Source organism: Phyllosticta citriasiana (assembly GCF_038021145.1).
Source record: "Phyllosticta citriasiana strain CBS 120426 chromosome Unknown IWZ02scaffold_18, whole genome shotgun sequence".
Taxonomy (NCBI): Eukaryota; Fungi; Ascomycota; class Dothideomycetes; order Botryosphaeriales; family Phyllostictaceae; genus Phyllosticta; species Phyllosticta citriasiana.
Genome location: NW_027117295.1, coordinates 475,760 through 498,634, shown reverse-complemented (window position 1 = coordinate 498,634; position 22,875 = coordinate 475,760). Strand labels below are relative to the sequence as shown.

At 55.0% G+C, this 22,875-nt stretch overlaps 7 protein-coding genes across 7 annotated transcripts; 3 read left to right on the top strand and 4 right to left on the bottom strand.

The window, feature by feature from the left end:
- Nucleotides 1–353: 353 nt before the first annotated feature.
- On the top strand, nucleotides 354–1,557 carry IWZ02DRAFT_113168 (uncharacterized protein; the record flags this gene model as incomplete). The annotated part of the gene is made up of 5 exons (XM_066761390.1): nucleotides 354–612; nucleotides 663–675; nucleotides 723–808; nucleotides 855–1,228; nucleotides 1,276–1,557. Coding segments are annotated over exons 1-5 (926 nt in total), but the record flags the coding sequence as incomplete, so codon positions are not given.
- Nucleotides 1,558–2,843: 1,286 nt separating this feature from the next.
- IWZ02DRAFT_113111 (heme peroxidase) lies at nucleotides 2,844–4,375 on the bottom strand. Its single transcript, XM_066761388.1, has 2 exons — nucleotides 3,644–4,375; nucleotides 2,844–3,591 (listed from the first exon to the last, which is right to left on the bottom strand). Exons 1-2 carry the CDS (start codon nucleotides 4,060–4,062, stop codon nucleotides 2,880–2,882), a joined length of 1,131 nt encoding a protein of 376 aa, XP_066618306.1. The 5' UTR covers nucleotides 4,063–4,375; the 3' UTR covers nucleotides 2,844–2,879.
- A 4,957-nt stretch (nucleotides 4,376–9,332) lies between these two features.
- On the top strand, nucleotides 9,333–9,939 carry IWZ02DRAFT_113136 (uncharacterized protein). The gene has a single exon (XM_066761389.1). The coding sequence runs from the start codon at nucleotides 9,491–9,493 to the stop codon at nucleotides 9,818–9,820; it is 330 nt and encodes a 109-aa protein (XP_066618305.1). The 5' UTR covers nucleotides 9,333–9,490; the 3' UTR covers nucleotides 9,821–9,939.
- Nucleotides 9,940–10,058: 119 nt separating this feature from the next.
- IWZ02DRAFT_427526 (mitochondrial aconitate hydratase) lies at nucleotides 10,059–12,590 on the bottom strand (the record flags this gene model as incomplete). The annotated part of the gene is made up of 2 exons (XM_066765919.1): nucleotides 12,487–12,590; nucleotides 10,059–12,440 (listed from the first exon to the last, which is right to left on the bottom strand). The coding sequence occupies exons 1-2, from the start codon at nucleotides 12,550–12,552 to the stop codon at nucleotides 10,059–10,061; spliced, it is 2,448 nt and encodes an 815-aa protein (XP_066618304.1). The 5' UTR covers nucleotides 12,553–12,590.
- Nucleotides 12,591–12,685: 95 nt separating this feature from the next.
- On the bottom strand, nucleotides 12,686–15,072 carry IWZ02DRAFT_427521 (methionyl-tRNA synthetase). The gene is made up of 2 exons (XM_066765918.1): nucleotides 13,591–15,072; nucleotides 12,686–13,544 (listed from the first exon to the last, which is right to left on the bottom strand). The coding sequence occupies exons 1-2, from the start codon at nucleotides 14,915–14,917 to the stop codon at nucleotides 12,850–12,852; spliced, it is 2,022 nt and encodes a 673-aa protein (XP_066618303.1). The 5' UTR covers nucleotides 14,918–15,072; the 3' UTR covers nucleotides 12,686–12,849.
- A 254-nt stretch (nucleotides 15,073–15,326) lies between these two features.
- IWZ02DRAFT_472244 (uncharacterized protein) lies at nucleotides 15,327–16,887 on the bottom strand (the record flags this gene model as incomplete). The annotated part of the gene is made up of 6 exons (XM_066768937.1): nucleotides 15,327–15,614; nucleotides 15,678–15,860; nucleotides 15,917–16,099; nucleotides 16,127–16,222; nucleotides 16,282–16,617; nucleotides 16,765–16,887. 6 exons carry the CDS (start codon nucleotides 16,885–16,887, stop codon nucleotides 15,327–15,329), a joined length of 1,209 nt encoding a protein of 402 aa, XP_066618302.1.
- Nucleotides 16,888–18,426: 1,539 nt separating this feature from the next.
- On the top strand, nucleotides 18,427–21,045 carry IWZ02DRAFT_472243 (uncharacterized protein; the record flags this gene model as incomplete). Its single annotated transcript, XM_066768936.1, has 6 exons — nucleotides 18,427–18,457; nucleotides 18,585–18,916; nucleotides 18,966–19,023; nucleotides 19,126–19,541; nucleotides 19,588–20,714; nucleotides 20,736–21,045. The coding sequence occupies 6 exons, from the start codon at nucleotides 18,427–18,429 to the stop codon at nucleotides 21,043–21,045; spliced, it is 2,274 nt and encodes a 757-aa protein (XP_066618301.1).
- Between the last annotated feature and the right edge of the window lie 1,830 nt (nucleotides 21,046–22,875).

Genomic DNA, 22,875 nt, shown 5'->3' with positions numbered 1-22,875 from the left:
TTGAACTTCTTGGGTACCGATAACGCGAGCTTAGCCGTGGACTTGAAGATGCTCGCCGAGAAACGGCCATCCAAAGTCAAAATTTTGGTCGAAAGCAGCCTTTTGATTTGTCCAAATCCCATCTTCACGGCTACCAGTTTGTCGGCTATCTCACAAAGGTACTTTGAAACGTCAAGGCGCCGGCCATGGTGCGACGCTATCCTTGGCAAGGCGAGCAACACTGTCATGTATCGCCTTTTCGCAGAACTTGGGCCAGAATCTTGACGGTTTTCCCTGTTCCCAGTCCTCCCGTTCACCTCTCTGGACATGTTCCTTTGACTTTTTCAATGACCTTTTGCGGCAATTCGTAACGATTGTGGACGACTTTACTCTTTTATTGTTTACATTCGTTTGTCTCCAATGTTCAACCAACAGGATTGCCCTTGGTGATTTTTTTAAGATATGGTTCTGCAAAAGTATCCCATATTTGGCATTCCACTTATCAAGCATCAAATCATAGCATGTGCTGTGTTGATGTCCCTTGCAACAGTGCTTGTCTGCCTCCGATTTGTAGCAAGATGCTTCCGCAGACAAAAGGTGTGGTGGGACGATGGTTGGATAATTGCTGCTCTGGTAACCTAAGTCTCTCATAAGAAATAGGTGAACCTTGCTGACATTTGTAGGTCTTTGCATACCGTATGTAGGTCTTGCTGGAGATGGACTACTTGCTCACTCAAATCCAGTAATGCAAGCAATGCAAATTAGCTATGCTAGATATGGTATTCGCTACGAAGAGCTTCCCTTGGAGAACCAGTTATTTCTAGGCAAGGTATGCTTCCCGACCCCTGAGAATTGACCATACCAACACAATGTAGCACCTCGTCATGGATCAGTGCATCTACTACTGCTGCATTGCCTTTACCAAACAGTCGTACCTCTGCTTCTATTCGCGCATCTTTCCACAACGGCAGTTTCGCCGTTGGGTCATGGCATGCTCCATCATCATCTGGCTGTGGTGGGCGAGCGCCATCATGCAAGTATTCCTCATCTGTCGACCCGTACAAGCAAGCTGGGATCCTCGAGGAAGTCGGGTTTGCGGAGACATCGTTATGGCCTATGTCGCCCTCTGCGTCATCAACCTATTCACCGATCTTGTCATCATGTTTCTCCCCGTCCCCTTTATCCGCAGGTTGCAAATAGACACCAGCACCAAGATTGGGCTGTACGTCATGTTTGCGCTGGGAATCGCGTAAGTGCTCCCACAACTTGTCGACGAAAGATGGCCAACGTTTCCAGCGTCACCATCATTACAATCCTCCGCGCCATTGCGCTCGCCCGCATCGATCTGTGGAACATTTCCTACAGCATCGTCGACTCCCTCTTCTGGTCCACGGTCGAGCCCGCCGTCGCCATCACCAACGCCTGCATCCCCGCCATCCGTCCGCTCCTCTCCATCGTCATGAACCGCTTATCGTCATCAATCAGCTACCTCTCGTCGAGCCAAAAGCGCGTCGGCGGCACGAGCAGCGGCGCCACGCCCAACGACAACAACGCACCTCCTCCGCCGCTTGCCGCGCCCAGTAGCACTGGCGGCCGGCGCAGCGCCCTGGGCTCGTCGTCCGCCGGCGGCGTCGTCGGCCAGTGGTTCGGCCAGACGTGCGTCAAGAGCAACGCCTCGACTCGCGGCTTCGAGCGCATGCCGACCGTCGGCCTCGGCGAGCAGCACCAGCTCGACCAGATGGAGAATGGCACGGCCGGTATCGGCGTCGCGATCGGAGGCGGCGGCGGCGGCGGCAGCAGAAGCGCACCAGGGACAGCGGTCGTCACGCACAGCAAGGCGGTCGCCAGGGCGTACGCGCGCGAGCAACGCGACAGCGGAAATGATGGTCGCAGCGACGATGATGAAGATGACGATGACGAAAATGAGACGGGTCGCCGCGGCGGGAGGAGGAGGAGGAGATCAAAAGGCGACGCTGATGGGTCGGAGCGCATCAACGTCGTCATGGAGGTCCATGTGAGTAATCACCGAGTGCATTCGGCCGCCGGGGATTTACTCGAGTAGGAGGAGATATGGGACAAACGGTAACTATAAACGAACGCGAAACGGTTGTTACATGTATACACGCATCTCCTTTGTATCACATCACGGGTTTCCCTTTTCGGATGGATGGATGGATGAATGAATGGATGGATGAACGAGAAGCGGATGAAATACCCTTGTACATATATATATCGCTCGCTCCGACATGCGTGAACTCCCTCTGAACCTTTGCAGACAGACATACATGCAATACATGATTGATTGATCCGACAAAATGCACACACGTCCTCTCAACATGTCATCCTGACTGGAACACAGAATCAGTCACGAGCCAGTCCATCAAATGGGAACGAATGTGGTGTGTCCATGTGGCTGGAAACGATGCGGCCTTTGCCTTCTCTTGCACCTATGAAGGCGCCTCCTGATTATTCTAGCTGCAATCATGGGCAATAGCTGACTGGCTGCCCGAGCATGAATTTTTGGCAGCGGTCAATGACTGCGCCTTAAGAGGTGTCATTTCCCTCTGTTGCATCCACTCTGACGCGCTAATCATGTTGGAAGCATGGAGGGTAATCTGTTTCATTCTTCAAATCGTCTGTCTACTGGTGGCCGATCTTTTATCTATCCCGCCAGTCTCGTTCAATTTTCTTCACTAGCCCTCTTGAAGGTGTTAAAAAGCGCGACGTTCACGAGGAAAATCAAAGCCGCCGATACAAAGACAGTACCGAAAGGAGCGCCGAGAGCTCTGGGAATGCGAAGTGATGGAAGATACAAAAACTGGGCGTGATCGAAAGCGCAACTCAACAAGATCAATTGAGCAAAGAGGAAAGATCAGTGCTGGCTTAGGTCGCCCTAACCTCTAATCAAAACCGCTCTTGAAGGTCATGCGCGCGTCCTCGCCACTCGCGAAAGGCACGCCCAGCTCAAACAAGCGCATGACGCAGTTACTGAAGTCCTTGAACCACAATTCCTGGTCCTTGGCGTACTTTTCGACCCAAGGCTTCATCTTCTTGTCCTGGATGAGGGCCATGTCGGTGGGCAGCATCATGAGGCTCTTGGTCTTGACATCCTCAAACTGCTTGGGTCCGTTCCACTTGCGCCACTGCCACTTCTCGTCAAGCAGCAGGCGGTAGTAGTCATTGGTCAGCGTCGTAGGGGAGAAGGTCCATGGTCCGTCGAAGCCAGAACGGTCGGCGTGGCAGCGGCCCAGAGCGTGAGCGCCGCTCAGAGCCACGATTTCTTGGTCATTCCATCCCATGCGGCCAAAGATGGCACGCAGGTGGTTCTGGTCTTTGGCGCCATCAGGGAGGCGTCCGTCGGGTGTGCACGCCGACACGTCCCGATCAGAGCGGCCTGGTCGCCACGGGATCTTGGGGCCCTGCATTTCTTGGATAGCTGCAACACCTGCAAGCGTCCACAGGTCCGAGTATGAAATCCAGGGGAATCGCTGCTTGATGGGCTCGAGAAAGTCGCGAGCAGCCTTGAGACCCGCGTTTGCGCCGTGGTCAGCCTCGGGGGCGAAGCGCATGGTAGCGCCATTGGAGCCGCCAGTGCCAGTCTCCTTGTCGTATCTGGAAGGTGTCAATCAAGAGGCACAAATTGAAAAATTGGTGAGCAACTCACGTTCCACTGGCGTGCCATGCTAGACGGAGCACGACCGGGCCGTAGCTTCCATCGTCGTAGTCATCATGCTCTTCCAATGCCTTGGCAACGGCGTCATATACTTTTTGGTAGTCCTCGTACTTGGGAGTAAAGTTGGCGAACGACGCTGAGTCGGTAGACTTTGCGCCGAATGCGGGGTTGGTGGAGTAAGCATAGTATCCAGCCCCACCAAGCACCGCGAGAAGACCCCCGATGAGAACGTTGTTGTTGCTCTTTTTGGGGGAGCCGCCCTCTGATGAGTAGCCGCGTCGTGATTGCTGGCGGAATGCTTGGCGAGGGACGGCGATGCGTGGAGAGCGCGTTGCGGGTGTTTTGACAGAGGAGGAGACGGAACGCAGGGCAGCGTTGCGAGCAAACAGCGATCTCGCGGCGGAAGCCATGGTGTGATATGTGTGACGGCTAGCTCGAGAAATTGTTCGTGTGGAAAGACAAGGAAAAGATGTAAAGCAAACACAATGGATATTTGAACAGCTCGAGAGGGGTAAAAATGCGGAGAGGGTTGCAGCTAAGAGGACAGATTGACTTATATCCCGGGCAAAGGCGTGGGAGTGGGTTGATATGGACGGGGGGGGGCGATCGGCTGGTACACACAGACATCAGTCTGGGCACCAATGGCGTGTGAGTGATTCCCAGCATGACGCGGGCTTTGCTTCCAGCCCTTGGCCGCTGACTGAGCTCCAATACAGACGGCCCCGTTGGCTTTCCAAAAAGTTCGATTATGCTGCCACGAGCTCAACGGCGCCAGAGGAAGCTCGTGTACTGTTTCAGAAGGCTGAAAGGCACAGCATCCAGCCACCGTCGCGCGTCGCACATGGCGCGTTCCACAGACTCTCCCTGTCTTTACCCCTCGGATCCCTGGGCTTTCAACCGTTGATATTTTCCGGACGCCGTCACTTACTCACCAACGGCCGCCGTCCCGAGTCGCGGGCCTGGCTTCGGGTGGTGGCCCTCGGCTTAGATATCCGGTCGTCATGGTCGATTGAGGTCCACAGCGCTTTGTTGCTTTATGAGTTGCGACTCGGCTGAACCGGGGCTGCTGACAAGGGTAGCTACAGTGCACGGGTCAGCCTCTTCAGCAGCGAGAACTGCTTTTTTCCAGCCAGCCAGCCAGCCCATCGACTCACAAGTGCAGTCGTCTCCGGTCCACTTTCTTCACGCGTGGTGGTTCCCTGGCGATCGATCGAGAGGATGCATCAACGTCTGTCGGCGTGGTTTCGGCGAGTCCAGGGTATCGTCGCCGGATGATCGACAATACCCGCCAGTCGCTTACGTCATGACATTCCCTCTGCTGCCATTGGACCTCGGCCTCAGCTTCACATGTCCACTTCGTCTTCTACCGCCTTCGACACAAACAACTCACCATGTGCATCCCACTCTCGACGAGTCATCTGGAGTTTCAACTCGCGCGTCGCTCGCGCGTCTTCGCGTCCACCCTCTACAACGCTCACCGCGAAAGGACAACAGAGATCTGTCACTCCGCGCCTCCAAATCGAAACCAAAGACCGAGTAATGCAGATGTTGAATGTGGATTCGCAGCTGGAAACCGCCGTCGACGGAGGCAGCCCAACAAAGAGTCAAGGAAGAGACAAACGGCCTGCTCTCGTTCCGCACAGGGAAGCGAAAAAAGAAGCTTCGGTTACAATGCCAACTCGTGACTTCTAAGCGACATCAAATCACGCTTCTCCCCCTCAGTCTTAGGGGTATGTCCGCTAGGTACATGTTTGAGGAACCGCCCTTCAATCTGTTCGTCCCCGAGACAGCGGGCGATGTTCGATGCGAGCCTCAAAATTCACGGCGACGCAAAGAGTACGCTTTGAGTTCTTACCTCATGAAAATCCGGCGCTGTCCTTGACGGCCCCCTGATTCCTGTTCCTGGAAGACCTTCGCCATTGTGTCATGTTGGAGACTTGGATCAGAGGGGTTGGCTTTCGGAGCCAAGCGTCTGGACTCGTTTCTTGGACGTGGAATAGCAGTCTCAACTGGCAACATTTCCTAGGGAGAAGTGGTATAGAAAGTCACCTCTCATGTCGCGATGAAGCGATGAATGAGGTTTTGCGCCGTTGGACCTAGGATTGGTGTGGTAAGAGCCAGAAGGACATGTCTCCTGTTTACTCGCACATTGAGTAAAGACCTCGCACTAGTCACGAGTGATGGCAAAGGGGCTGACGACTGACAAATGCCACCTGCGTAGCAGCATGACTTCTCACGAGCTCTGATAGATGCACTTTTATCTAAACAACTGCTCCGCGCTTCAACTCTCCTCTCGACGCAAGACGCCTGGAAGTCTGGTCGATGGTTCGCCATGAAGTGGAAGAGCTCCTTACTTTGGATGAGTCGTCTTCTGTACTCGACGCAGCAGTGAGCGATCCGGCTCGCCATGATTGACAGCGCTTCCGCAAAACGTCTCCATTTTCGAAGCCCAACGCCGCGTAAAGACATTGTCGCCTCGTAAAGGTGTTCATCAGCGCAAGAGGATCTCTCCATCCCTCAACTACGGTAGCTCCAGTATTCGATCGACGTGCTGGAATTTCTCCCGAAAGAAACCAGAGAAACGACTGTTGGTTGTCAGAGCGTATCGGCCAGACAGTGCGGCGTTTCCTTCTAGACATCGGTAGTCGAAGGTCGCCGGGAAAGTCTTCGTGTAGAGGCTTCGGTAGCCCAAATCCAGTGCCACCATTTCTTTGGGCAGCCGCTCGCTGTGCTGTGCATGCCGTAAGTATGCCGTGGCCCGCCCACCCCTTCTTTGCTACAACCACCGCTAATACCACACAACGCCGCCTATCATTATCCAACCGATCACTTACTCATCACTGTCCGCCAACACACGCGATCCATGGACGTCCGAAGCAAATCACAGAGCCGAAATAGCGAGGAAAGGAGAGTAGAACGCCCCACGACTCACGTCCCACAACCCACAGCAAAGTGGAATTGGTCAGAGTCGCGCGAGACCAGCCACCAGCCGCCGCATTGATCCACAAAGGAGCTCGCATTTTTGCTGCTCGGTGGAGCCCAATCAATTGTGCGGCTTGGAAGCTTGACGAGGAAGTCAGTGGAGAGAAAGAGAGAGAGAGAGAAGGGCGGGGGGAGATGCGGGGGTTTTATGCTGTATACCGCTAGACTTGGACTAACGCGTTCGTTGGCGGTCTGTGGGTTGTGCGAGGGTAAGAGGGAGAGGAAGTAGGGAGCAATCGCGGAGGCAGATGGCTTCACGAGCGCCGCGGCGGCGAGCGCGCGCGACTAGAGCTGGAAGCCTACGGGCACGCGCGCGTCGGTCAACGAGCATGTGCTGCTGTTGCTGCCGATGTCGGTGACAGAGCGCTGTTGGCATGTGGTGTCGTAATAGAGGGAGGTTCGGCTTGGCTTGTGGACGCATGGGGCACGTGGGTCGTCGACCGGACTATAAAAGGTGTGGCTGAGCGGTATGGTTTCTCAACTTCTCCATCAGAGCAGCGGTGGAGCACTTCCTACTACATACTGCGTCCGCCTGCAATGCCAACGCTTTCTACCTTACACTTTTGGGGGGGACCAGGAGCTCCAGGCACGCTCTTTGAGCATTCCGCTGTGTTCAACCTCTAGCACCACGCTGGCGGGAGGCACCATTCCCCGACAATGGTATTGAGCAACGCCATCACCCCCTCCCTCCCTTTCTTCACGCCACCTCGAATCCTCCCACAGCAAACGAGAAAACAGAAAACGAAGAGACACACGCAGAGTACGGGGCTTCAGGAACGACGCGCCGCAGTCAGCAGCTGGTACCATGGACTCGATATGTCCAGCCAAGCAGAGTCGTCGTTGTTGTTGACAGGAGGAAACAGCGTGTGGAAGAAAGAGGTCGGCTTTTATCGCGGCCGTCGACAGTGCTTGACAGGTGCCGTGTTCGGCAGCACGTGCGTCCGCACGAAGAGCAGTCGTTCGTCGTGGCTTGTGACCGGCACATGGGCAGCAGTCGATTGTCCCAGTCGTGGCTTGTGACCGACGCATGGGGAGCAGTCGTCCGTCGTGACCTTGTGGCCGCAGGGCTTGAACAACGCCTGTGGGTCGCTGCGCCGAAAGGTATATACATGCGGCCTCGCCGCCGCACGTCGTTCGGTTGCTACGGTCATTGACGTTGGTCGTCCGGGACTGGGGCAAAAAAGAAATGCCTCAAGCCTACAGTTAAGGTTGTTGCCTTGGGAGTCGGCTATCATGACCTCACTGTCGTTGGTTGGGGGGAAGGCAGGCCGACCACTGCTCGTCTGGGGTTGCAAATCCGTTGGGCGGAATCAATGATGCTATTCGTCATTGATGCAAGATGAAGGAGACATTCAGTGAGCAGTTCAGAGACACTGTCGATATGATTGAAAGGAAGTGTAAAAGAAAACATGCAGCCGCGGACTTCTTTCCCCCTGTCGCAAGTCGCACGTGTCAAACCCCTGAATTTCCGAACCGACAAGGACATCCAACATGGCCCAAAAGGCTCGGAGATTGATAGGAGCCTCATCAATTGTCTGAAAAGGACCAACAGTACGCCTCGCCCGCCGCCACGATCATGCAAAACTTGCCATCAACGTCGCAAGGCGCCTTCATTCAAGAAGCATTTGGCCTCCCAGACATGGCCTTGTTTATAATTATCATGTATCAATGACATAGACTCGGACGAACACAAGCGACGGCGACAATTCCCAACATCGCCGGTCAAGGGGTTTCAGGGGTCGCATTCAGGGGCACTACAAACTTGCCTCGACTCGCTTGAGAATCCAAATCAGACGACTATCAAACGCCACAATTGATGCAGGATTATTTTTTTTTCCCCCATCGATACAATCCAAATTCACTGCTGAAACACCATCATCCAATCGACAAACCAAGCACGTCCCTCGTCCACCTTGCCTGCAGGTTGGCCGGCGAAATGTCAACCGCTCAAGTACTTTTTCTGTTTTAACCCTTTGGGTCAAAGGATCAATAATGGGCCGGTGTTTGAGTCGCCTTCAGCCATCTGTTTTGGTCTTTCGGATGGCGTCGATTGGAGTTTCTTGCTTGTCAGTTGGTGGCAGGGCACAACCGAGGTTTTGAAATGACAAGTGGAAGGGAACGGAAGAATAAAAGATGGGACCAAGGCAATGTCGCGATGAGGGAGCAGTCGGACCAGGAGGGCATCGTCCGCTGTCTGACGCTCCAAAAAGAGACCGCGAAGGGCCCAGAAAAAATTCCAGAGGATTCTGCTTTGCATATTGTTTTCTGACCCTGAGATTTTGGTGCACAAGGTTTCAACCCGTAGAACCAACCATTCGAATTTCAAGTCAAGCGGAGTCAGTCATCTGGCAAGTCTTCGGGCGACGTTGCGATTCACTGGTGGCCAGCCATCACGCCTGACATCATCTCAACAAGGACGCCTCACTTTCTTCGAACTGTCCGAGATACTTTGGTCATTTCGACATGGGGAAAGACATTCTATCTGGACGGGAGTCTATTCATGTGAAGAATCAAACTGTGCCAATGTCAGCCCATGGTTGCCATTTCTGGCGCCGAAGCAAACTCCCGACGGCGCAACACACAAAAGGCGAGGCGATTGAGCAAAACAAATCATTTCCCCCGAAAGAATATACTCGACGAAGTCGTCACTCTTGCGCACGCGAGATCCCTCCACCATTAAGGCGTGATGTGGGCTTCTGAGAAAAAAAGACATGCTTTCATCTCAGCCTCGCGTCGTTTTCAGACAGCGCCTCTGCAGATGTAGAGATGGCCGCCTCACCACAGTAATGTGATGAAGGCGCTCCTCAGAGAACAGCATGTCTTTCTGGGCTCACTCAGCTCAACTTCGGCACCACAATGAGCTCGTCAGCGTTCTGGCCCAGGACGACACAGAAGTCCCCTCTTTGGGGCGCACTGCTGACACTTCTATTTATGCGGCTTGTCGTCGTTCCAGAGCTCACTGTTGAGTTTGACCTTGAGCTTGATGTAAGTGTGCATGCACTGTTTGCTCTTGGTCTGTGTCCAACTCTTCCAGCGTTTGAGGTGGGGACCACGATCCAATGTCTTGACATGCTTCGGCACTTCTATCCATTGCTCTGGGTATTGGCGAATTTAGTGCCGCTCATAGCCTGTACTGGTCCTCGACGCGAAAAAAGAAGCATTCGTAATCCAATTCCAAGAATCTAAACAAGTGAATCTCTCTTTTTTGATATCGCATTCGTACAGGGAAAAAAAAAAAAAAAAAAAAAAGAAGCAAAAGTCCCCTCCCTCGATAGGTGTCGTTCGTTTTTCGCCCCAGCGCCAATGTACATACATACACACATCAAGAGCAACTGCCTAATCTGTAAGTCAGTGAATCAATCTCGCGATGATGTCCTGTTTTTTCCGCCGCCATCTATCTGCTACTCCAACTCTAACGTCTCCCTCATGCCTCTGGCTGCTTGTTCGCCTTGCCAGCCAGCAGGTTCAGCGCGCTGCCCGCGAGGATGAAGGCGCTCTGGTCGCGACTCAGAGTATGCTTAGTCTTGACCTCGAAGCTCTCGCCGCTTCTCTTCTTGACGAGCAGGGTAACCTCGCCCTGTCCGCCATTCTTGAGCGTGTCGTACAGACCCTTGGTGGCGACCTCGTCGCACGCGTCGATGCGGTCGTAGTCGGCCTCGTTGGCAAAGGTGAGGGGAACGACGCCCTGCTTCTTGAGGTTGGTCTCGTGGATGCGGGCGAACGACTTGGCCAGGATGACACGGCCGCCCAGGAAGCGCGGTTGCAGGGCGGCGTGCTCGCGGGCCGAGCCCTCGCCGTAGTTGTGCTCGGCCACGACGAGCCACTCGGCGCCCTGCTGCTTCCAGCGCTTGGCCAGCTCGGGGATGCCGCACGAGGAGCCGTCAAAGTCGTATGCCGTGTTGGTCTCGCCCGTCGCCGCGTTGACGGCGCCGATGAGCGTGTTTTCCGCAATGTTGGGCAGGTGTCCCTTGTACTTGAGCCAGGGTCCGGCTGCCGAGATGGTGTCGGTCGTGCATTGTCCCTTGACCTTGTACAGCACACGCAGACCCGACAGGTCGCCGGCTGGGAAGGGCGCGAATGGCTCGAGGACCGCGAGACGTGACGACTTGGGGTCGATCTGGACCTCGACGGACGGGTCAGGCTCACCGGGGGTGGGAAGGAAGTTGGGGTTGCCGACTTCGAAGCCAGATTTGGGCAGGTCAACGCCAGTTGGCGGGGCGAATTTGAAAGGCTCACCCGAGGGGGTGGGGATAGAGTCGGTCATGGGGTTGAAAGTGGTCTCGCCGGCGTAGGAGAGGGCTGTGACGAGCTCGGGGGAGGCGAGGAAGTTCATGGTGGCACGGTTACCGTCGTTGCGGGCAGGAAAGTTGCGGTTGTATGAGGTGAAGATGGCATTGGCCTCGCCCTTCTTGACCTCGTCGGTGCGCTTCCACTGGCCGATGCATGGACCGCAGGCATTGGCGAGGACGACACCACCGGCAGAAGAAAAGGTGTCGAGGGTCTCGTCGCGCTCGAGAGTTGCCCGGATCTGCTCGCTACCGGGGGTGATGAAGAAGTCGGCCTTGGGCTTCAAGCCAGCCGCCTGGGCCTGCTTGACCAGATGCTCCGCACGGGTCATGTCCGCGTAGCTCGAGTTTGTACAGCTGCCAATCAATCCAGCGCCAAACGTCTTGGGCCATCCCTTCTCCTCGACAGTGTTTTTGAACTTGCTTAGAGGCGTCGAAAGATCAGGAGTAAAGGGACCGTTGATGTGAGGCTCCAGCTCGGACAAGTTGATGGTAATGAGTTGGTCGTATTCGGCGTGTTGGTCGGGGCGGAGGAGGTTGTGGGGACCGGGAGAGGAGGCAATCGTGCTGGCAGCGGTGGCAATGGATTCGCGGTAGGTGGCGGCCAAGTAGGGAACATGTCCAGAGGAGAAGGGGAATAAAGACGTCGTTGCGCCAACCTCTGCGCCCATGTTGCACACGGTCGCCATACCGGTGCAGTTGAGGGACTCGACACCAGGGCCGTGGTATTCGATGATGAATCCGGTACCACCACGGACGGTGAGCTTGCCCGCGAGGGTCAGGATGATGTCCTTGGGACTTGCCCAGCCGCTCAACTCGCCCTCTAGCCTAACACCAAGAATCTTTGGTGCCTTGAGCTCCCACGGAGCATCAACGAGCGCGTCGACGGCATCGGCACCTCCAACACCAATGGCAATCGCACCGAGACCTCCAGCGTTCGGCGTGTGGCTGTCCGTACCCAGCATCATCAAACCAGGTGCACTGTAGTTCTCCAAGACGTTTTGGTGAATGATGCCCGCGCCTGGAGGCCAGAACTCGATGCCATACTTCTTGGCCGCACTCTCCAAAAAGTCGAAGACCTCCTTGTTGCCCTGGATCGAGCGTGGCAAATCCGTGTCCGCGCCACGCTCTCCAACGATCATGTGGTCGCAGTGGATCGAAGCCGGGACGGCAGTCGTTGGCAGGCCGCACGACATGAATTGCAGCAATGCCATTTGCGCCGACGCGTCTTGCATGGCCACACGGTCGGGCTTGAGCTTGAGGTTTGCGATTCCGCGAATATCCTTGCCATTGTTGGTTCCGGTCAAAAGCGATTCCTCGGGGTTGTCGAGATGCGAATAAAGAATCTTTTCGGCGAGCGTGAGCTGCCTCTCGGGACCGAGGACGCGGCGGACTTCGTGCAGTCTCTTGAGAAGCTTCGGGTAGGGAGGAGTGCGCGAGGCAACGTCGAACCCCGGGGGAGGTTTTGGCGCGGTGGCGGTTGCGAGATGTCTTCTGCTGGGGAGCACGCCGGCCGAGGACTGGGACGCGTTAGTGGCGATTGAATTGGTGCGACGAGTTTCTTGCCTTTGCGTTTGCGAGCCTGGCCGCCCTCAAGGCCTGCGCCCGCATGGTAATTAGCTGGGCAGCCATTGGAGACTTGTCGGCGAGCGAGTTGCGTGGGCGTTGACTGTCCAAAAATTCGAGCTGGGGAGCGATGGCGGAGGAGAGCTCCAGAGTAATGGCGGCCCTTTCACTGGCTGATCCCATCTTGGCACGATGCAACCACAGGTACAAGGGTATCTCTATTCAACCAACATCATCTCTCTACTTTTGCATTGAATTCGACGACATCCTCTGCTCTCGCGTTGAATTCCTTTTCTACCTCAAAACTCCGCTCCCTTGCGCTTGCGTTAAAATCATCTCTCGCACAACTCCTCAAATGCTCCGCTACGAAGTGTGCACCTCCGCCTTGGACATGGCTTCCGTCACCTTTTCAATCGCACGGTCAGCCTCTTGCTTCTTCTCTGCGCCCTCGACACCTGAAGCGGCCTTGGCAGCAGCCTTTTTGGCCGCCTTCTTCGCCTTGTCCTTCTCCTTGGCCGCCTTCTTTGCTGCCTTCTTCTCGGCCTCGATCTGCTTCTGCCTCTTGACCTCCTCGCCACCAAACTGCTCTCTCCACTCTTGCTCCTTCTCCGGCTTGATCTGGCTAAACAGGTACGATGCCTTGCCAATCTTGTGGCCAGGCTTGATGATGCCAGCCTGCCACTCGTCGGGAATGTGAGGGACCGGGTCAACTCCAAGCTGCTGGAAGATGCCCAGAATCGGCTCGCCCTTGTCGTTGATGCCACCTCGTGCAGTTGCAGGCATGTAAGGCTCGATGACGCTGCCGAGGAGGTAAATGTGGTTCAGGGCCAGACCAACGACCGCGGCGCAGCGCTCCGGCTCCTCTGTGAAAAGTCTGTTGTCAAGCTTGTTGTCCTGCAAAAGCTTGTTGCCGAGGGCAGATATGTGCAACGCGCTCACGAGACCGGCTCTCAGCTTGACATTCTCCAACCAACTGTTGTACGCCTCCAGAAGCGTGTTGAGCTCCTTGCTGTAGCTTTCGAGGTATTCGTCCGAGTACTTGGTCCAGTCGGGGACAACTACGCTGCATTAGATTTGTTCCCATCATCCACGTTCGAGACTTACCGGAGTCGTATTTGGCCGCGACAAACTTGATGACACGGTTGACAAAGTTGCCCAGGTTCTTCAACAAGTCGTTGTTGTTGGCGTCGATGAACTCGTTCCACTTGAACTCGGCATCGCCACTCTCCGGCCGCCTGGACAAGAGGTAGTATCTCCAAACATCAGAAGGAATGCCCGTGTCTTTGGCGTTGTTTCCAAATACGCCGATGCCCTTGGACTTGGAAAACTTGGTGTCCTCGTAGTTCAGGTACTCGGTCGTGGACAGGTGGTGCACCTTGGTCCAGTTGTCTCCGGTACCGAGCTGCGAGCCGGGAAAGATGATGGTGTGGAATTGAACATTGTCCTTGCCCATGAACTGGTACAGCTTGACGTTGTCGGGATTCTTCCACCACTTCTCCCACTGATCCGTGTATGTTGCCGTGATGGAGACGTAGCCAATGCACGCGTCAAACCACACATACATGACCTTGTCTTCGAATCCGGGAAGAGGCACTGCCGTTCCCCATTTGAGATCGCGCGTGATGCCTCGAGGCTTCAGGCCCTTGTCGATCCACGACTGCGTGATCTGGATACAATTGGCCGACCACTTGCCTTCGGTGCTGGCTTTTCCAAACCAGTCCACAATCTTGTCCTTCAATTCATCCAGGCGAATGTAAATGTGTTTGGTCTCGCGCTTGACTGGCGCCGCGCCATCGAGCTTACACCGAGGGTTGATCAGGAAGCCGGTAGCTTTGACCTCACCGGGAGGCTCAGGCTCGTCCGCGTTGGTAGGCGCCTTTGCTTCCGGCTCGGGCTCCAGCGGATCCAACAGATTGCCACACTTGTCGCATTGGTCGCCGCGCGCGCCAAGGTCGTGGCAGATGCTGCACTCGCCCTCGACGTAGCGGTCTGCAAGGAACGATCCATGCTTCTCGCAAAACGGCTGAACCGTAGTCTTCTCCTCCAGGTATCCGTTCTTGTAGAGTCTAAGGAAAATGTCTTGTGCGATGTCGGTCTGCTCCTTTGTCGGCGTGCGGCCAAATTTGTCAAACCCAATGTTGAACCACTCGTACACCTCGGCGTGGATCTTGTGGTACTTGTCGCACAGTTCCTGAGGAGTGAGGCCCTCGTCAATCGCCTTGGTCTCGGTCGCCGTGCCGTACTCGTCGGAGCCGCACACGTAAAGAGTCGGGTGGCCGCGTGCTTTGCAGAAGCGCGCAAAGACGTCGGCGGACAACACAGAGCCAATGATGTTGCCCAGGTGAGGGATGTTGTTGACATAAGGAAGTGCGCTTGTGATGAGGATATTTCGCTTGCCCTCTTGGGGCAGAATCGGTTCGGTCGTCGCCATTGTGTGTGGTTGTAGTGGGGTGGAGGACGTTGACTGAAGTGACTCAAAATGCCCCGCCAACCCAGCTTTGTCTTGTCTAATCTAATCCATGACCTGTGTCTCCAAGATTTCGCTCCGCCATGCTTGGAGGGCAAAATATAATCACATATTTCGGCACTTCTTTCACGTACGACCATAGCAGGTAGAAAACTCGGAACCCCGTCCGCTCTTCCATAGATAAGCTACCTTGCGGCCGATTAGTAGTTGCGTGGGTGACCAGCAGCGAATCCCGGCTGTTGTACGTTTTGCAATTTTTCCTTTTGGCAGATCATAGCCAAATGTTGGCCACGGTCTGAATGATGTGTGGCTGGGTTTTGGAAGAATGAAATAGACATTTTGTGATCAATTTTGGAACCCTCGCCTCAAGACATCACACCAACTTGGGGGGACACAAGCCCAAGATCTCCCTCACTCTCTCCTTCGACTTCGATGGCATTGCATTAGTCACACGCCACCTATCTTTCAACGAACTTTCTGCCATCTTGTCGAGCTGCTTCTCCCCTCCTACGCCGAAATCTGCCAATCTTCGGGGCATCCCCAGTCCCCTAAATATCACGTCGAGACAGTTTGCCAATGGTGTCTTGCCCTGACGAAGCCCATGCTGATCAAAAAGTCGAGCAGTGACGTCCAATCCCCACAGCACATCGAGAACAATGTGCTGTTTGGCGGGAATGTCGACCAGAGGCTCAACGCTTTACTGGTCTGGCCCTGTGCCAGGGACACCCTCGGCCGCATGGGAGAGATTGAAAGCACACACGGCAGGCAGGAGAATGCAGCTTGTTTCACCGTGCTCAACGCCCAAAGGACCAAGCTGATGACCAATGCCGTGCCTGGCACAGAGCGGCGCCCCCACTTTGCATCCAGCCATTGCGTCTACGACGCCGAGTTGACACTGCAGGCGTGCCTTTGGATCGGTTGGGTCAGCTTTGGAGCGCAAAAGGGCGAGCAGATGGTTTCGACGCAGTGATCAATGGCACGAACGCCGGACGAAAGCCAGAAGCGTTGAGGCATCGTGTTGACGAGTTTGGGGTCGAGAATCGCGGGGCGAGGACCGAGAGGGGCGCCAGCATGGCCAAAGCCGTACTTGTGATGAGTCTCATCATTGGTACCACCGGCGTGATCAGAGTACTCGCCGCCAGATAACTAAGTAGGGATGGAAATGATAGGGACAGTGGGGCTGGCAAGGTCGGGCCGTAGGACGGAGGGGTCGTGGTTGTTGGTCAGGTTGAGAATGGAGGGAAAATCGGTTGCGTTGTTGGCAAGAGCCTACAAGTAAAGGATGAGTTACAAAGAGTGTCGCAGAGTCCCAATGTGATAGGGCGTACCAGTGAGACGATTTTGGCAGCGTCGATAAGACTTTCTCCACCAAGAGTGATGAGCAAATCGGCATTGGCTTCTTTCGTCACCTTGGTAACCTCGATGTATTCAGACCACAGAGTGTGTGGCGTCATTCCGTCCTGAACACCGACGACTTTATCACCCAGCGCCTCTTGGAGTTTTCGAGTGACATATGTTGTCCGTGCAAGGGTTCCCGAAGCTAGTATGTAGACCCTTGACGCCCTGAAGTCTTGGTCGACGTGCTTTGCGCAGGCTTGCTCGAACGAAAGGCCGTGGCTGGCGACGGGGTGACTTTGCCCCTCAAATGGTAACGTAATGATCTCCTGAGCCGTGACTAGGTACTTGTAAGCAGTTGTATCTGAGTGTAGGTTTGTATGAACCCCATAGGATATAGGAACCCCACGCTCGGCAAAGTTTCTCCGTCCAAGACGACCGGCTAGATCCGACTGCCAGTATCCCGTCTACCACACCATTGTTGCCAGTTTCTTTGCCGACCAAAAGAGACCCCAGAGCGCCAATGACCAAGTCAAGATTATTGCAACAATTGTTCTGCCTTGCATGTCGAATGCATCGGTAAAGTGGAGCTTTGCCATTTTACGGTGCTTCTTCCTCGTGAACCATTGGGCTTTGCCATTGCGCCGGGTCATTTCAATCTGGCCATCTACGCCAGGGATGCTTCCGTCACCTCCGCCCGAAGTGCCGGCATGTGCTTTCTGCCATGTCGAGTCGGTCGGGTCCTGATAAGGTTCGGGGTCCAACCACTGCCAAGGCGAAAATTTGGACCTCCAAGACGACACAAGAGACGGATGTTCGGCTACGCGGTAGGCGCGGTCGCGGCGCTGGACGAAGAAGAGAGAAATGAGGAATGAGGTAAAGAGGACTGGGGTCAGGATGACCTGGAGCTTGGTTAGCAGTGCACAGGCCGAAGCACCAGGGTGCAGACTTTCTTGAGGGTCGACTCAGAATGATCCGAATCGTCTCGAGTCTCGTCTGGCGATGGCAAAGGTGATGGAACGGGTGCGCTGGCTAGGTCCAGGAATGGATCGGGCGTCTTCTTGTTCTTGCGCTTGGAGGGAGTTGTAGGCGGGGTGTTGAGGACCTGGGCGTGCGACATGACGATTGACGATGAGATGGACCGAAATGCAAGCCGTGCAACACAATCAAGACGAAGGTTGCATCATTTGCGCGTAGGAGGTGATGTTTGTTTGGTACAGGAAGGTAAGGTAGTGAGCTGGCACCGGCAGTGGTCTGCTGAGGTGTGCTGCAGACGGACGGAACATGAGGGAACTTGAAGTCAGCGGCTTGACGTCAGAGTTCCTAAGCAGCTGGGGGACCTGCTGGGCTGGGCTGGGCTGGGCTGAGTCCCGTCAAGTTCGGCTTTTATCGATAGTGACCCGAACCCGAGAGGGTCGAGACACCTCATGTTCCGTCTCTTCTTGTCAACTTTCATATGGAGTCTGATGCATCGAGTGGCTGCAGCTGGTGCCAACCTAACTCCCTTGCGTCCACCAAGTCCTCGGTTGACGATTGCTGCCTCCAGCGTCTGACCACCGAGTCATGGTTTAGGTGGTTGCCTCGCGCTGTTGTCATGAAGCTGATATTCCTGCTCATCTTCCATTGACCAGATGTCTTCTTTCGATCGTCATCAAGTTGAACTCTCGTGGGTCGGGCGGTGTTGGTGGCTGGATCGTCGAGGCGTCCTCTCAAAGACCAGACAAGGGACCGAACCGGTGGAGTCGTCGAAAAGTCGAGCAATCATGTTCGAAGGCAGGCATTTTGCACAGAGAACGCCCGTTCATCGACCAGCAGTCAATTTCTGGAACAGGCATCGCGTCTCTTAATGACAAAGACGCAACGGCGGCTTGTCAAGGACGACGCCGCCCCGGAATTAGTAAACCAACGCCACGGACGAAATCCATCGGACCCAGCCGTCTCACTGTGTTACCACCTGAGCCCCTCGCCCTCACCACTTACTTTCCTCTTCGTCCGCCATTTCTCAGCAGCAGTCCATTTCCACTTGTATTCTCTACAATTGTTTGTCTTGATTTCGGTGGCGGATTGAAGCTCTCGAAATGGCCCGCTCTGCGACGCCCGACAGTGGCCGTGTTCGCGAAGGTGGCATCCGAAAGAGGATGCGCAAGGGAACCCACAGTTGTTTTGAATGTAGGTCGCCGTGACTGTTCTGCCCTTCTTCTCAACTTACGGGCGAATATGGACGAACTTGTCCCCTTTTTTGTGTTGCGTTTCCCTCTTTAGGCATCCCCTTGCGACCAGCACTAATCGTGGCTAGGCCGTCGACGAAAGATTCGTTGCATCTACTCCGATGACCATCCAGGTCAGTGCACGGAATGCTTTGCCCGTGGCTCCAAGTGTGTAGACCAAGAGCATGCGGAAAGCGATGCCGTTGTCGACAACCGCAAAAACCTTCGGGAGAGGGTTGCAAAGCTTGAAGCTCTGGTCGAGGCATTGCTTGAAAACAAGGGCCCCAAACACGCCGCCGAAGCACTGCGAGTTCTTGGAAAGGACATCACCATCACTCCGCCATCTTCCGATGGTCCATCTCACGTCCAAGGATCGCAGAAACATCCTGCTCCCTTCCTGTCCATGTTCAACAATGACGTGGTGCGCTCTTTTCGTCCGTTTTTTCGACACATGCTGACCCTGAACGTAGTTGCGTCGAGCCGAGGACAGGGGCACTATTACATGTGCAATGGAGGCACAACACGACTGTAATTCCTGTCAACCTGCTGAGCCAAAAAACACGCAGGTATATGATATTGAGTTCACCGGCATCGGTGCGCCACCCAGTAATGACGACACCATGAGCGAAGGCCGCAAGTCCAAAGCTAGAAAGACTCGCGAGACGTTACTTTCAGGTCTTCCAACTGGAGAGAAGCTCGAAATCGCCCTTACTACTAACGACGATTGGTGGCGTCTATGGCGTTACAAGATCCCGGGCATTGCCCGCGGCGACAGTTTGCAGAATTTCGCTCGTCGTGTGATAACAGACGGATCTCCACCTGAAGCTGCGGTCCTACTGCTGAGTGTCGGCATCGCTTTGGACTCTGACGACCTCAACGCCTCGCTTGCTCTCATCGACGCTCTGATTGTCTCTGACGACGAAAACGGCGCAACGCTCCAAGGCCTAGAGTGCACGATCCTCATGTCCAAATGCTACTCTGAAATCGGACAACCACGTCGAGGTTGGATTGCGATTCGCAAAGGTCTCGCGTACGCGCAAATACTGGTATGTGCCGTGCTTACTAGCGAGGACGTGACTGATGAGCTCGCAGGGCTTGCATCGTAGCCACACCACGTCCCAAGAGTGGAACACCATTTGGTGGGCCTTGTACACGTCTGATCGCTTCTTGAGCCTGCTCCTGGGCCTCCCGTACGGCATTTCGGATGCTCATTGCGACCTCTCGATCGTGCCATCGGATTCCGAGGGGGAAGACTTGAAAGAATCCACTGGAAAGCTGGCCGTCCTTGCTGGCAAGGTCATTGATCGAACCCAGGGTGTAGGAGATCTTTCCTTTGCGTCGGCTCTTGAGCTAGACGATGAGCTTGATGCCATTACGTCAAATCTGCCTGAGTACTGCGACGAGGAGGTTCCGCTGTCTGGTAGCAGCCCCGATTGCAAGAGAATGGTCACCATGCGCGAGCGTTTACTGGTACAAATCTGCTCCCATCAGCTCCGCATGTATCTCCATCTTCCCTTTATGCTCAAGCTTGCTTCGTCCAGCTCCAGCCCTACCGGCTGCTCCAAGTTCGAATACAGCAGAACCGCTTGCTTTGGCGCCTCGCGCAAACTTTTGGAGTTTTACAAGGCCCTCCGGACAAGCAACGGGCAACCCCTTTACGAGTGCAAAGTCATCGACTTTGTTGGCTTTACAGCCGCCGTGCTACTTTTTCTCGGTCTATTGGGCTACCGCCGGCTGGAGTCCAAGACGGGCGACGCGCACGCACAAGCTGTTCAAGACGAGAGCGACTGGCGAATAATCGAAATCACCATGGACATTTTCCAACGCGCGTCGACCGAGAGAGGCGGCAAAGTCGCTGCGCAATCCCTTCGCGTCCTGCAGCAGCTCAGCAAGGTGCGCAACTTGACTATGAGCGGCGAAGACATCAACTACTACGAGCGCGTCGCCATTCCATACTTTGGCACCATTTCGGTGCAGCGAGGCAAGCAGTTTCATCACGTCGCCAAAGGCAAGGATACCCGGGTCGTTACGAACGAAAACGAAAGTCCTTTTCAACAACAACTAAACGACATGCCGCCACCGGCCACTGCAACTGGAGGCCCCGACGCCTTTGACATTACTCCCGCCTATCCAGGTGCGGCTCCCGCCATTCCAAACAATGTCGCCGGCCAAACCCCCAGCAACTCGACCATAAGCACGCCCCCGAACCCCATGGTCGCGTATGACCCGTTCGTCCCAAGTACAGGGCAGTGGTTTTTCCCCGGCGCACCGGGAATGACCACACTACACGGCGCTCATAATCACAACACGACCACCGCCAACGCCAACGCCAACATTTCCACCGGCATGGGAGCAGGTTTTGGCGGCCATGGTGCTGGTGCATCAGCGAGCTGGGCCACAAGCGAGGACGGCCTGAACAACTTGGTCGGCGGCGCGCCATGGATGAATTCGAACGTCAACATGGGCCTGAGCGCTGGTGCCATGGACTTGGATCAGGATTGGGCGTGGTTCTGGGGCGGCAACACGACGAGCGAGGTCTCGCCTAGGTAGGTAATGATGCGGCGCGGAGAGCTTTTGTCGGCGAGACTGGCTGGTCTTTTGCGGTTGATGGTGTTTTGGGATCGTGTAATTGGGAATGGAGTTTACGGCGTTTTGGTCGGATTGAAAGACTTGATACCACAAATTCACGACTCGGATACTTTACATAGACTGTTCTTTCGTCAGGATAATGCAACACCACGCGTAAACGGCTGTGGAATTGCATGATAAGTACATGGAGCCTCCCTACTACCATGCCCACTAGACATACGGAGCCTCCCCAGGTGAACGGCCGTGGCATCAACTGCACCGCACAAGAAGCCTCCTTATTATCATAACCACCAGACGTACGAAGGCTCCCTAGCCAAACGGCGGTGGCATCATTTACACCACACATGGAGTCTCCCCACTACCTACCATGCTGAGCAGACGTACGGAGGGAGCCTCCCTAGGTGCACCTGCAGCGCGCCTTCCTCATCCACCCACCCAGCGCCGGTCATCGTCCACACCCTCACGCTGGCGCAGCTGCTCCTCCGAACCTGGACGAGACAGCTCATTCATCAGACAGAGAGTATGCTTCAGCAGAATAGAGGTATAACACACTTGTTGAAGCAAAAGACCTGCCGTGCCAAGTAGCTGAAAGAGATTTCGCATGCGTGATGAACAGGTCTCTGGCCTCACGTTATGTGTCAAGATAAATCAGACTTCCCGGTACTGCCGCTGTTTCTCAGAAGTATGGCTTTAAAACGTGAGGCGAGGCTAGGGAGGGTTCATCTGTTGCCACAGTTGTGAACAGGGGGGATTCTTTCAATGCTGTGGTCGCGCCTATGGAGCAGTCGTTCTCTACGCAGCTCGACTCAGGGCGTATCATTTCTAAAGACATCCACTGTTGCCTAGCCTCTTTGACCAACAACTGATCGCTCATGATCCGCAATACCGGAAAAGCGGGAGCGGTTCCGCGGCGTTGCTCAATCTAAGTATATCGATCGAGAATAGCGGAAGCCTCGGCGCCCGCCATGCGTAGAGTAGGTAGCCATGGGACCAACGCAATTGAAATGACGCGAACTACCTACCGCCTTGCTAATCGGATTCGACGACGACAGAAGGGTGATGATGATCTTGGATCAGCGTCTTCTCTCTACTGGTCGAATCCTTCGAGATTCGTTTCGGTGGAGCGCTTCTTGCAGCGGACGCGGGATACTCAGGGGTAAAAGTGAACTTGGGGGAAAGTTTGTTGCTGCGGGCTTCCATCCATCTTTCAGACAGACCAGACCGACCCCCTTTGACACATCCAGGCATCTTACCAACCAACTAACAAAGTCCCGTTCATGTTGTGCCTCGCCTCGCGCATTCGGCACTGTCAAAACCTGCCAACCCCTTCGCGGATATCACAAGCCACATATCCGGCCGGCACTTGTTGGCAATGGTGCTTGGCGAGATATTCAACCAAGGCACGAACCGCCGGCCCGGCCGGCGGCAGGACCTGACTTCCGTGGCTCAAGGGGAAAGGGCGTATGCTCACGACGACGACGACGATGATGATGATGATGATGATGATGGCGAATATACATTACCTACCTTACCTTCCTACCGGGCCCGCAGACCAGCCCGCAAAGTGAAGCCTCCCTCCCTCTTCCCCGTCTTCCACGTGTGGTCGGAGCCGAATTTCGGCCTTGGTTCCCGTCGGGTCTGATGATCCGCACGCTTTCGGCGAATCTTCCGCTCGACGGCTCGGCTGTCTGGGCGCTACGGGCTGCCCTGTAGGTAGGTAGGTAGGTAGGTAGGTATGGGGGATGTGTTGAGCTTGAGCAGAGGGCGAGGAATTCGGGTATACTAATGGCT

Coding starts and splice junctions, on each gene's coding strand:
- IWZ02DRAFT_113111 (XM_066761388.1), bottom strand. CDS start 4,062: ATGGCTTCCGCCGCGAGATCGCTGTTTGCTCGCAACGCTGCCCTGCGT. Junction 3,592..3,643: donor GCATGGCACGCCAGTGGAAC/GTGAGTTGCTCA, acceptor GACACCTTCCAG/ATACGACAAGGAGACTGGCA.
- IWZ02DRAFT_113136 (XM_066761389.1), top strand. CDS start 9,491: ATGAGCTCGTCAGCGTTCTGGCCCAGGACGACACAGAAGTCCCCTCTT.
- IWZ02DRAFT_427521 (XM_066765918.1), bottom strand. CDS start 14,917: ATGGCGACGACCGAACCGATTCTGCCCCAAGAGGGCAAGCGAAATATC. Junction 13,545..13,590: donor CGCGGCCAAATACGACTCCG/GTAAGTCTCGAA, acceptor AATGCAGCGTAG/TTGTCCCCGACTGGACCAAG.